The sequence below is a fragment of the Microtus ochrogaster genome, chromosome 18 (genome assembly GCF_000317375.1).
Source record: "Microtus ochrogaster isolate Prairie Vole_2 chromosome 18, MicOch1.0, whole genome shotgun sequence".
NCBI classification, from domain to species: domain Eukaryota; kingdom Metazoa; phylum Chordata; class Mammalia; order Rodentia; family Cricetidae; genus Microtus; species Microtus ochrogaster.
In genome coordinates, this window is record NC_022020.1 from 48312366 (window position 1) to 48325913 (window position 13548).

Below are 13548 nucleotides of genomic sequence, written 5' to 3' on the forward strand. Positions count from 1 at the left end.
TATATATATGCCATTTTAAAAGCAGAGGAACTGCCTCAGAAAATATATATTGGATTTTTAAAACAGGGTTTCTCTGTGTAACAGTCCCGGCTGTTCTAAATCTCACTGAGATCCGCCTGCATCTGCCTCCCAAGTGCTGGGATTAAAGGCATGCACCACCACCACCCAGCTTTCCAACACTTTTACTGTTATCCAAAAATATTTGCCCGTGTTAGTTTTATAAGCCCTGACCAACTTTAAAAAAATAAATCAAGATTGTTTTATATAAAACTTTTCCTAGGGAGAAATGTATGTTTTTCTATGGTAGATGTGATTAAAATCTATAGTTGAAAGGGCACATAGAAAGTGGGGTGGGGAAGAGGCAGGGGATGGGTGCACACCAATAATATTTTATTTGAAAAATAGCATAATGAGACCTAATTCTTCATAAGTTAATAAAAAACCATATTATAAAAGTATGTAAGTGCATTTTGAGTCAACAAAGAAAAGGTTTCTTTTAAAGGAAACAACTTTTTTGTCTCAAAAACATGTTAAGTAATCATTACACCGTCACAAGAGTCCTCTGATAAACATTTTAGGAGCCTACAAATAAAACTTGAAAAGAAAAAGAGTGAAAAGAAATAAAACATTTTCCTTCCTGCTTTAATTAATGGCTATAATAACGAAGTTAAGTAAAAAAATAGTAATTTTAAAATTGTTTGGAGGCTAGGAAATGATTCAACAGTTAAGAGTACTTGCTGTTTTTACACGGCTCAGGTTTGATGCCCTCCAAATAGCACACATCATCTGCAACTCCAGACTTAGGGGATCCAACACCCTCTTCGGACTTCATGGGCACCAGGCACACACGTGGTACACAGACATACATGCCACACGGCACACAGACAAACATGTCAGCAAAACACCAATGCGTATAGAGTAAAATAAATAAATCTAAAGAAAAAACAAAAGTTTTATAAAACAAGTTTGCTCTTAGCTTTACGTTTCAGGTACATAAAAGTGAACCAAATAAAGTCTCACCTAAAAATGTGACAGAGCACTTCATGTGACAGCTGATTCATGTAGTCCTTCGTTTCCTCTGCTACCGTTTCCTCCGGGGTCTCATCGTCCATCAGACACATTTTCACACTTTTCTTTCGTGGCCCCATTGTTGTCCTGCCGTTCGTGCCAAAGAACAAATCTGGCCTCTGATTTTAGTTCAAAACACCTGCAAGAAGAGCAGAGCAGAGGAGTCTAAAAGCAGCACACCAAACTTAAACCCCAGACTGTCCCTGTTACAAGTGAGTTACAGTAATGTTCATTTGGAATTGCCAACGGCCAAAAGCCTAAAATACTGATGTTATTACAACAGTACACCATATTCACACTTAGAAATTATTCATTTGTCCTATTCTCAAGACAGAGTACCTTTTCCTGGAGAACAGTTGACATTATAAACATATTTAGCATGAACAAAACCCCAAGAATTAAGTCCCATTTTTTTCATTTGTATTCTGGAGCTTCCTACCCAGCTGGTTCTCTTAGTTTCTCCAGGCATCAATTTCTTCACTAAACTAGGTAGCAAAACTGCTTCTGGCTGAGAGCTTATGATTCTAAACATGCAACCAAAATTAGTTTGTAAAGGGATGTCTGAACTCAGAGGAGTGAACCTCTCAGCTATTAACTGAAGTTGCCCCTCATCTCCAGCGCTTCATAGAAGCTCCCCCACCAGAGCAGAGACTCAGACGCTCAGCTGTGATCTGTCACAAAGGATTACTTCCAAGACAGGAATCAACCTTTCTAATTCTTCATCTCCTATCTACACATTGAGGGAATGAAACCACACTCTGTGTGAACAGGGTAAAATCAAACTACAGACACTCTCCTTAAAAACCATACAAAGCTTACAATTCTGGAGGGAAAATTCACTTTTATAAAGTATATACACTTTGCTTTTAAAATAAAACCTTAGTAAGGGAAGAGGAAAAGGGAAGGAAAATGAGAAGCAGCAACATATTTTGTTTTGTTCTGTTTATTGGTATGTGGGAGTAACACCCAGATTGTCAGACTGTCTGGGAATAACTATGTGAATGATGGTGGTCCAGATATAGAATAGTTATGAAATATAGATCTCCTCAGTAGGAATGGGGCTCTGTAGACATAAGATTTGAGTATTCCTCAATTCAGACATGCCTTCACATACTTTCAGCGCCTGCAGGAAGCCTAGCAGCGTCCAGAGTAAACAAAAGACCTTGGGGAAGCCAGTGAGGAGATAAGGAACCCAGCAAAGCAGCTTAGACCTTCAAGTCAAGATAAGCGGTGTGAAGAAAGCAAACTCAGTTTCAAAGTAGCCTTGTAACACACCAGCCTCATTCACTGCTGGTTCTTTGAAGGACAGGGCAATTAAAATGATACCTAAGGGGTGATCTGAAAATAGGGCAAAAAGGGAGTAAGAGAGTTTTAAAAAAGTATTTTAGGAGATCCCAGTAGCATGCGACTGCATGTCCTCAAATGGCTCCCAGAGAGTTGGACCTCACTGGGGCAGAATGAAATGCTAAGAGTTAGATGGGTTGGGATCCCAGGTAGAGAAACTACAGCACCCCAAACAGTCAGTGTGTTTACCCAGAGTTAAGACAGGGAGGCGGGGCTTATGGTATGCAAGTAGACTAATCTCAATAGGCACAAAGTCTCTGTAGAGGAATGGTTTTCAGGCTGTATACATCCCGGGGGGGGGGGGTCTATGGTGGACTTTTTTGCATACACTATCAGCATCCATGCGTGGACCAAAAGGGAAGGTTTTGCCATTTCCCTCTGGATCTGATGCTAGGGTCTTCATGAGACGGCACCCATGTTGACAACATACATTCATTCAGGACTTTACATTCTCAGAGTTCCCTTTCCTCCCCAGATGTGCTAAACTCTGGAGGGAATCAATTTTACAGAACTAAAAACAAAACCAATGATGATGTTAGGATAAAGAAGGTGAAATGGAAGATGCGGCTGAACTATTAGCAGAGTTCTTAATCCTCAATGTGATGAAAAGCCGGTAAAGAACCATCAAAGTGAGCATGCACTATACATACTAGGGAACTTGGGCACCTCAAAATAGGACACAGCTGAAATATGTGTAGTTCCCAGGAAGCCTCTGCTTCAGCAACAAACGGGAGCAAACTAAAGGAATCCTTATATCCATGTGCTTGTCTGAGTTCTGACCTCCTCTTTCCTCACTGAAAAAGGTTCTTGTTGGTATCAGCATGCTTGCCACTGCTTGTGTTCCATTAACCATAAGCATACTCCCTGATCGGTTGCTTCTCCCCAGTCACAACCCAGTTACTTATGTAACTGTGTGGGTTCTTAACAAAAGGACCTAAAACATTCTGCAACCAGGGGGTTGCTAGAGGAGACAAAGCTAGAGTACAGTGAGTTTGTGACACCGACGTTGGCTTCTTGGTGGCTGATTTATGTTATCCACCTTATTATGGCTTTCAGACCGCTAGTGACAGAACCTATGAAACTATTTAAAAATTACACAAACCAGCTTCTGATTATATCACACCCACATTTTCCTGCTCATTGTCCCTTCTCACCAACTGAAACTCCGCATGTTCCAGTAACTCCTGAACCTGCTTCTTTCTCATCCTTGGGTTCCAAAGTGATCCTCTTCTCTGTGACCACTCTTTGGTCCTCTTTGCCAGTTCCCCTGTAAGCCAGCTTCTCACTGACAACTGTGCTCATTCCTAAGGTTTCACTATTACAAATGCAAACACAACATATAACATATTGTCCTCTACTATGGGTCACTAAATTCCTAAATTATAAACCTTGACCATCGTAAACACATCCAGGTATCTTCATGTTCCATAACTACTCAACAAGCTATCACCTATTTTCCCAAAATATTGTTCTTGAAATATGCATTCCAATTGGCTTCTGAAACTCCATCAACCCTCATCTATGCTATTGTGGCTCATGGCTTTCTATGAGGGACACAGCACTGCACTGTCAAAGCCTACAGCAAAAGCCAACCATTGTTCAGGCTTTCAGAAGGCAATTCGTTAACTAAATGCTTACCATACCACATTTTACACTGCAGCTATGGCTATCTTTTCAACACATTTCTCTGATTTCTACTATGGTTACAAAAAAAAAGTATAATCAAAACAAGGTGTAGACTAAGTCTCAGTCTCAGGTATGATTTTCTCTAGATAAGAGTAAATGACACATACTCCTGGTTGTGACAAAATATTCGCAGTGGTTACTTCTAGGTAATGAGATTTGATCTGAACATAAGAAAGGAACTTACTTTTTATGTCATATTCACCTCAATCATTTGAGATTTTCAGATTGACCTACATATGGGATTTCATTAAAAATTAAAAAAGGAAAGAAAATCAAAGTCCAAGGAATCCTGGCTCTTAAAGAGTGAGATCCTTCTAATCCAGCTGTAGGTCTTTTCTGAGCTCACCTGTAACTCCCATCCATTCATCTCTCTAAACATGGATCTTTCCTTACACCACCCCCTCCCATTTCCCCCTTCTCCCTAGTCTAGGAAACCATTAATTAGCCTCCAACATCCAATTTAAAGTTTAAGTGTTTTATGAAAACTTCTTTCATCTGTACTCTATGGAACATAACAGAAAAATTCTACGGCAATTGTGTATTGGTCTAATGATCACTTTTGGGGGGAGGCAGGAAAGGGTTTCAATCTCACCTCTAGGCAACAAGTCTTTTCTCATAAGAAATCCATTATTCCATATGCATCCACTAATCATTTCACACTCCTATGAGCAGTTTGCTGCTACAATATTCAGTAATCTCAGCAGTAAATACTATCAGAGTTTAGTCCAATAAAAACATACATAACACCTACCTCTAGCATGCAAAAGCTCTAAAACACACTTAACTTGTAGAGCCCAATTTACCCAGGGGCTGCGCAGATGTTCAGAACAATCCTCCAGGTGCTGAAGACATGCTTCAGACTTAAGAGTTTTGAGAGCCCTTCAGATGACACGCTCCTGGCGTTTCCTGAGCCCTTCTTCCTTTCCCCCACTGAGGCCACTGCTCTTAAAGCACCTTCCTTTTATGCCTGGATCTCTGACTATGCATTATTATTTTGCAGTGCTCTTCCTGAGACATATTTAGTAACCCTCAGTGCCCCATTTATTTGTCCCATGTACGCTTCAAATTCTAAATTAATTAGCATTAACATCATTAACTTTACAAAATTTGTTTAGAACTCAAAACTACAGAGATAAATCACATAGAAGATATAATAGTTCAAGAAGCCTATGAAGTCTACTTAGCCTATAATCTTTATCTAAAACCAAAAACCAACGACAAAAAAAAAAATCCAAATGACCAGGACTGCCAGGGCATCAGAGCTCTATTAGGCCTGTAATTAAACATGTGTTCTCTACCGTACCTGTCAGGTAAGGAAGGCATAAGCCTTCGGTGAAGGGGGGGACGTGAAATGGCTCTGGGATAAGGGGCAGATCTCTCCATCAGGAGGTTGACAAGCAGAGGGCCTACAGACAAGGGGAAGCCCTCTCCAACACAAGTAGACCTCTGGAAACATGTGTGAGAAAATCTCCCTCACTCAAGGACTCTGCTGATTTTTTTTAGCCCAGTGCACACTGACAAAAGACAACAGAATTGTTCAACTCCACTGGGCATCATCTCATTTACATCAAATACCAAGCTGAGCTATGCTGAGCATCTCCTGCATGTGAAGCAAACTCCCAGGTAAGAAGGGATCTCTCTAGGAAGGAGACTATCATGCTTTTCCTTTGTCACAAGAGGGATTAAAGAGCAAGTAAAAACCGGAAGGAAACCGCCACAGCTAGCCTTTATTTCCCTTTCTTCCCACCTTATCCACCCCATACCACTAAGCACTCTGCTTCCCTGGAGAAATGCCAAGACAGATTAAGGAGTAGCAAGTTAAAGGAGAGGGTCTAGTTACCAGCAGCAGCAGAGATGAGGTGGACCTGGCTGAATCATGTGAGTGAGGGGCAGGCGACAATCAACAATGCAAACTGAAGTATGTGAAGATGGTATTTTAAAACACCAAGCATTATTTCTAAGGTTAACAGCTTTGGGAGACTCTGGTTGGCTCTGAACCTGTAGGAAATGTTACTCTGACAGGAATGATAATGAATCCCTGAATATTACATGCTGCAAGGGCCCTCAGAGACCACACAGTGACACCGCTGACAGTTTGTGGGTTACAAACTCGTCTGAGAATACCACAGTGGTGCTTCTCTCCTACTCCCATGCCAAGGGAATTACAAATAAACTTTCAGAGGCTCTTTCAGATGAACAAAGAGCCAGAGAGGATAAATCGGGAAGCCACCTGCCTTGGGTCAAATACGAAGTGTCAGAGCTCAGAAGACTCTGACTCCTGGCCTACATAACATACCTGACGACTGTCAGTCCTCAGCCACCACAGCTGTCTCTCTGCATTCCAGAGCTACTCCCCAATGCCTAGAGATGGGCTTCAGGATGCTCCCATTAGAATCCTAACCATACCCTTCCTCACAAAGCTAGGCTTCCACACAGTAGCCCACAGCCACCTATGCGGTCCATTATCCTGCCACAGAAGCCTGTTTACCAGAGCTTAAGCACTGAAAGCTTCAATTTTGTCTGGGCACCCCCAAGCACTCTTCAGCTTGAGTTCTTTGCCAGTGCCCTTGAAACTAGGGCTTTCTAAAATACACTTTCTTTAAAGTCCCTCTTCATCTTCAGCCATGTCCTCAGCTAAAAGGACATTATAATATAGCTGACAGATTCATTTGTGTTACTCCCCAAATTGTGCCTGTCTCAAGCTTTAATGCTCCAACATTCTCTTGCCTGGAATTAAGTTCGTTTTATTGTGTGTTTCCATCAAAGGTTTTACTGAAAACTACAGTGCATACTTCTGAAATCAGCTGTGCCTACAAACAGCTTACGTCCTGGAGTCCTTAAACCCCTTTCAACCGACAGCCCGAGCTATCCTGTCAGCGTCTCTAGCAGGGCCTACTAATTACATGGAGTAATTACTCCTTTCCTCATCTCACAGAGACACTCTGGAACACACATTCGTTTCATACGGGTACTTCACAGAGAAGAGCTAAACTAACTTCTCATGAAACTAGCCGAAAATGCAGGATCTAGTAACCCCCCCCCCCATTTTGAATCAACATCTCCATCTGTGTCTAATCGATGGCAACCCCCTTGAAAAGGCTCCTTTCTCCTGATTCCCAGCATCTCCCCATCCCTCCCTCCCCTCACTCACTTATTTACTGTTTGGTAACTAAAGGTGGCAGGAAAGCCTTCCCACACGGTTTATCCTTAGAGATAATTCTCACTTCAATCATTCCCATTGACTAAGAGCAAATGACAGCTCATCGCCCTAAAAAACAAACATAAACACAGAACAAAGATCTCTTTCAAACATCCCAATCGTTTTACAATGCCAATGTCTTTCCTGCCTGTGAGGTTTCTAATGCCTCTTTATTTTCTGTTGTCTTCAATCTATGTCACAGTAACCTTGCAAATCAGCTAATTAATATTCACAGGACATTTTGTGTATCTACTATCTAGGATATACTCTCTGCCTCAAAAGGGTCATCCAGCCATCACACTTCTGATTTAAAGGGAGAATGGGAGCCAAATCTATACTAATGAAAAGAGCAAGGACGCTAGTTCAACCCTTTATTTTACAAATAATGAAAATGAGTACCAGAATGACAAGGTACCTGCCACTGAGGCAGAACATACCATTTCTGAAGGAAGAATCTAGGCCTTCAATTCCAACTCAAGACCAATTTTTGTATCACTTAACTTTAGTGAAAACTAGTTTCCCCCTTCTATTATATCCTTTTGTCTAAAGATAAAATGTGTACTTCAGGCACACAACCATTTAAATACACAGTGTTGTCTGAATTCCGTCTCTGGGGAGACATACCATCTCCCTCCTGAGGCCCCAATAACAAACAAAGGTACAATTCCACCAAAGTTTACCCTGGGGAACTAATGTTTGTTTACTAGCTAGACTTACTACAGAGCATGACTGAGGGGCTACTTACAGGAGCCTGGTGTACTCAAAAGCAGCGAGACTGTCAAGTCTTCACCCGGTATGGATGACAGCTTCCTCAGAGTTGTACCCACAGAGTTAACCTTTCCAGACTAAATACTTTAGTGCCTCCCTACCAAGAGGCCATGTGCAACTGGGGCAGAATCACATACAAAAGGCCAGGTGGTTCAAGGAGTCCTGAATCTCAGATGAGGGCCAATGACCCATCCCCCATCACCTTCTATGAAGGAATGACAACAAACAGTAGGCCCAATTGCAGGGTCTTTTTGCAGGAAGTCATAGATGCTCTGACAAGGGCTGAAGGCTGCTGCTAAGCTTGGAGGATGGTGCTCACTCTACAATACATATGTTCTACAACAGCCTTCTCCCAAACCCAGTACAACTGCAACATCACAAATTCTGACGAGAAGGATGGAGTCTTTCCAGACATCTAAAAATGGAATTCTCAAATAAACGTTAAAATTGCAAGAATAGATAGTCCTCAGTCTGTACTACATGGTATGTGCTCTCCATGTTCCAATTTCTCCACCTCCAGAAAAACCTTAGCTTTACAGAAACCTTCTTTTACCTCCCATTTGTGACGGGCTTGGGGGTGGGAGAGGAGATTAAGCCAGTTGCTCTGACAGATGAGAAACTCCAGGTTCAAAACAATGAAGGGATCGGCTCAAAAAGAAAAAAAGAAAGAAAGAAAAGAAAGCACCAAGTAACCAGCAACACTGGGACAAAAATTAGGGTCTCCCATCTTTCCCAAGATGAATAAACCGCATCATACTAGAGCTACGTCCTCTGCAGGATGAGGGCAGGCGTTCCTCAATTTACTGGCCTAAACGACTCAACACTAACATCGTTGAATTTGTGACGCTCAGGGTATGTGTTGGGGGAGAGACCCAAAGTCCGGGCAAACCTCCCACTTCGTCGATGAAACCGAGACCCAGGGAAGCCTTTCTATGGCGGAATAGAAGGTTGGATGCCTTACAAGTAAGGCCCGCAAGGCCAGAACCACATATTCAGACACTCCTTTCTCGGTCACTCTAGGCCCCCAGGAGTTCCAGAGCCCGAGAGGGAAGGTCTGGGCGGTGGGAGCCCCGGACCCCTCCACTTGCCCACAACCGCGCACCTCCACCTTCTCGACAGCCTCCCAGGCCGCGGCTCACTTACGCCGGCCCTCCGTCTGTTTTTGTGGTTGAGAGGGACCGAGAAACGCGACAGACTCTTCCTGCCGCCCCCACCTCTGCGGAGCTTCCGCTTCCGCCGGCTCAAGAGCCTTCGGAAATAGTGTCATCGGAGGTTGGGCGTGGGCGGGCCCCCGCTGTGTCCATATTGAGTGTGGCTGCGTCCCGGCGAGGCAGCCATGTTCAACGTGGCATTTCCTGAAGCGTTTCAACCGGCCCTTTTCCCGGTGACGTGGAAGTTCCCCGCCAGAAATCCTGGGATTCTTTTGATGTCGCTTTTGTGGCGCTGTAGTCCTGGTCATGCTTTCGCTCTTCTCATCATTATCATTTGCAAAATTAATAAGTTCACTAAAGATATTTTCCTCCAGATTTTTTTTGACTAAAAATAGGAACTTGTTTTCGAGGGATGTGGCTAAGTGGAAAGGCGCAAAGGTACTATTAAATTATAGCATCATTTCGAATACTTCCTTTGTATGTGATTTATAATCTTTTGAACATCGAAGTTTTCTTATCAGTGTTTCATTAATGAATAAGCCTTTGACTTATGAGAAGTGAGCTTAATCAGTTTTGTTTTGTTTTATAACCAAATTGTCTTCAGAGAGAATAGCTGTGACAATGTCACAAAACTGAAATCGATTTTTAACGTACAGCTCCCTTGTCAATGTGCTTACAGGCCTGGAACTAAAGTGACTGGCACCTAGTTGTCTGTAAGCACCCAATAGGGACAGAGTTCGTGTACACAGGACCATTTTAAGACAATTTGTTAAGAGATGGGGACTGGGCTGGGGGAGGGGGGGTGGATACGGTAACTGTGCTGTTACAGAATTAAATATGGCATATGAGAACACCCTGCACCACATTGTAATTTTTAATTTATACCAGACTTTAATGGATCTTCCCTTGCTAAGAATTAGCACCCTAAGCTAGCTTTTTCTTCCACACCCAGGGCTCCATTTATCAACCATGTATCCGGATCAATTTGGAGCTCTGGTGGAAAAACACAACTTCATATATGTTCAGGCTAACTTTCATACTGCATGCTTCCTGTAAGTGAAGAAATGTGTGTACTCATGGTGCTTATTTCTTTTCAATTTATTTGGTCTTCAGTAAATAAGAATAAGCTCCCTTTGCCCCCATTTCCCAGGTTCTGAAAAATAAATAGCAATGAGAAAATAAAGATATATGACAGCTCTAAGTGTAAGTATAGCTTCCCAAAGTAGTGTGGCCTTTACAGATGAGAATTTTTTGCATCATAAAATTGACCACAGTCTTTTTCTTTGGTATATAATTTTTGCTGTTGGAAGATGGAGAATGGAGAAACAAAGTGAGAGAAGATGAGAGTTGGACATGATTTCATAACTTACATATGTGTATATGTATATATACATATGTTTGTGTTTATATATAGTTTAATCTCTAAAATTTTTAATTTTAGTATCTTCTTTACACTTGTTTTTAAAGCTATTATGATGAATTAGTAATTATATCATTTCTTTTAGAAATCATTTTACATTCCAATTAAAAGATGCTACATGTTTGTCAGTGAAAAATAATACAGCCTAGGACTTTTAATTAAGTGTACAAAGAAACCAATTTGGAGGCAGTAAATGTTTTTCATTGAGAGGAATCTTTTTAACTATAGTTTTCTATTTTTAAAAAATTGTAAGTTAAATTAGTGCACTAATCAAACTCACAATCAACCCAACATGTTCCCATTCCTTAGGTTAGATAAGGGAGAAGAGTTCAGGAAAACTGGAAAAAAGAAGAAGGGGAGAGGGACAAGAAGGAGGAGATATTATCCAGTTTCACTACTTAACAAAATACCTTCAGAGATCCAAAAGAAAACAAACAAAAATTGAGTGTTGAGTCAAAATTCTTTCAAAGTAAAATATATATCTTAAACCAAATACTTTTGGCACAAATAAAAAGGTTTCTACCAAACAAGTTCTTTAAATAACCAGCTCAGAATAATTCTGGGGCCAAAGATGAGTGATTATGTTTGGCCCAGAGAACATAGATTTTGGTTGCCACAAATGCTCTCATTTTGTGAACTTTTTTATGTTAACAGGAAGAAGAAAAGTCATAACTCGAGGCACCTTTTAAATACATTGGTGGGTATACCAAATTGGCTGGCTAAACAAGACAGGGGAGACTCTACTGTCGGTCTTCAATGCTATCGGACACTTTCAGCCCTTTGATTGGTGGAAAGCTAGGGTTTTGTTAAGTTAATATGTTCCAAAAGGTTTTTTGTCTGTTAACATGTTAGGCCTGACACAGAAAGGAGCAAGAAATACCTATTAAGTAGCACAAAGATAGCCAGAGGTAAACTCTAACTAGGATCAAGGTCTGCAGCATTCCAGCTTCTCCACATCACTTAAGTTCAATCTGTCCGTCAGCCTTTGCAGACATAGCTTGCTCCCAGGAACTCTTGTTCACAGAGTCAATGGAGAGGAAGAAAGGATTACAAGAAAAGCATGTGGAAGCTATCCTCTGGTCTGGCGTTGTACTGTACTTACTCCTCCTAGCCAAACAGAAGCCACCCTTGTAAGACCAGCCTGCAAACAGTCATCACATGCAGGCTTCTTTACTACTAATTGTCCTTTATGGTGAAGGGTGTGGGAAAGGACGTTGAACCCTCACCTGGCTGTCCAGACACTCCTTTCAGCCATTCTTGTGCCTGGCCACAGGAGCTTGGAGATGCTAGAGTATGTAGGCTGGAGAAAGAGGGCTTTGGATAACCGTGGAGGAGTGATCAGCTCTGCTGGATGCTGACTTTCATTGCTTGAAGGTCACTCATGCTTTAGCTCATATTCCCTGACCCAGGGTGAGTATCTAAGCCTAATAAACTCATTGGGTCCCCAGGGTGACCTGTGGTGCACTCAAATTTTGTTTTGTCATTTCTTATGATGAGCATGGGGAGGCAGCATAAGAGAAAGTATGATTAGCTAAACAACCCTTCCTGGGATCTCAAACTTGGAACCCATGGGAAGACCAAGGCTGCAAGAAGGAAAGATCAGGAGGTTCAAATGATAGAAAACAACCCTCAGGTCTTAAGTTTAATTTTAAAAAGAAGGGAAAAACCCATGGTACAGAATGCTGATGAAGACCTTAATAATGGCCCACTACAGGAAACTATGATGGTCAAGAGAGTACTCTGCCTTTAAATTGTGCTTTTGATTAGGAAAACAAATAAGAAAAGCAACAGTGAGCCAGACAGTGGTAGCACACACCTTTAATCCCAGCACTTGGGCGACAGAGGCAGGTATATCTCTGTGAGTTCGAGGCCAGCCTGGTCTACAAGAGCTAGTTCTAGGACAGGCTCCAAAACCACAGAGAAACCTTGTCTCGAAAAAACAAACAAAAAAGAAAAAGAAAGAAAGAAATGCAACAACTTCTCACAGCTTGACTTATGAGGCTATAGCATGTAAAGGCAGCTGAGTTTAGTCTGAGTACTGTGGAAGCAGAGAAACTAAGTACCCCAAACCCTTGAGACAAAAGTTGCACAACCTGAGTAATCAGGAGGAAAGTTATTCCCCACAGGACTGACTAAAGTGAGTCATTAGCTACACTTGGTTGTCACTGGCTGAGGTCCCAGCAACACATGCCCCTCCTCTACTCTCCTCCACAAGTCTCTGATATTTGTCTGCACCTCAGCCATGTGGACCAATTCACCAGGCCAGGTGAGACCATTTTCACCGAAGAGTAGGGCTGGTATGGTGCTTTCATGGTTTAATGAGTCCTGCTATTTGGACATAGTAATTATAAGGTAGGAGAGGTTCTTCCAGATCTGAATGATTTAGACTCACATGCAAATCATGTAAATAAAGTGCTAAAGCAATCACAAAATGACGAGGGGGGGAAACAGGCAGGAGGGCCATCGGGTCTGTCTGGATTACTTGAAAGCAAATTGGCAGGATTTATATGAAGCTGGAATTTCTAAGAAAAAAAAAAGTAGATACTCAAATTATGTCATAGTTAGTTTTCTTATTATTGAGATAAAGTACTATGACAAGGGAAGGGCTGCCAAGATGGCTCAACAGGAAAAGGCACTTGACTCCAAGACTGATTCTTGGAGGGTCTTTTGATCACTCCAAATGTCCAGAAAAAAGTCAATATGCCATTCTAGGAAGCAGCTTTATTCTTGAGAAAAGGCCAACATGCTGGGGTCCACCAAAAATGGCTTTGACCCTGGGGGAGGGTAAGGCAGCCCCTTTTAAGCCTACTTAGGGGAATTCTAACTGTGATTAAGGATACTTTGAAGTGATTGAATATAGACCCTTACTTTTACAGGCATCATTTTATGACAGCTTGTCAGCAACTGTGGTT

General features: G+C 41.8%; 1 protein-coding gene across 7 annotated transcripts in view; it reads right to left on the bottom strand.

The window, feature by feature from the left end:
* The window catches only part of Fbxo38 (F-box protein 38), a 40738-nt gene extending 31445 nt beyond the window's left edge, over positions 1-9293 (bottom strand). For 3 of the 7 annotated variants that reach the window (XM_013349596.2, XM_013349595.2, XM_005356187.3), the window contains exons 1-2: positions 9168-9293; positions 1021-1207 (exon numbers count right to left, since the gene is read on the bottom strand). In XM_013349596.2, coding sequence (XP_013205050.1) covers positions 1021-1148 — 128 coding nt within the window. In that variant the 5' untranslated portion in view covers positions 1149-1207; positions 9168-9293. Of the gene's footprint in view, positions 1-1020; positions 1208-8042; positions 8089-8618; positions 8703-9167 lie in introns of those variants that run through there. The other 4 variants (XM_005356188.3, XM_026783495.1, XM_026783494.1 and 1 more) reach the window with 4 other exon arrangements.
* Between the last annotated feature and the right edge of the window lie 4255 nt (positions 9294-13548).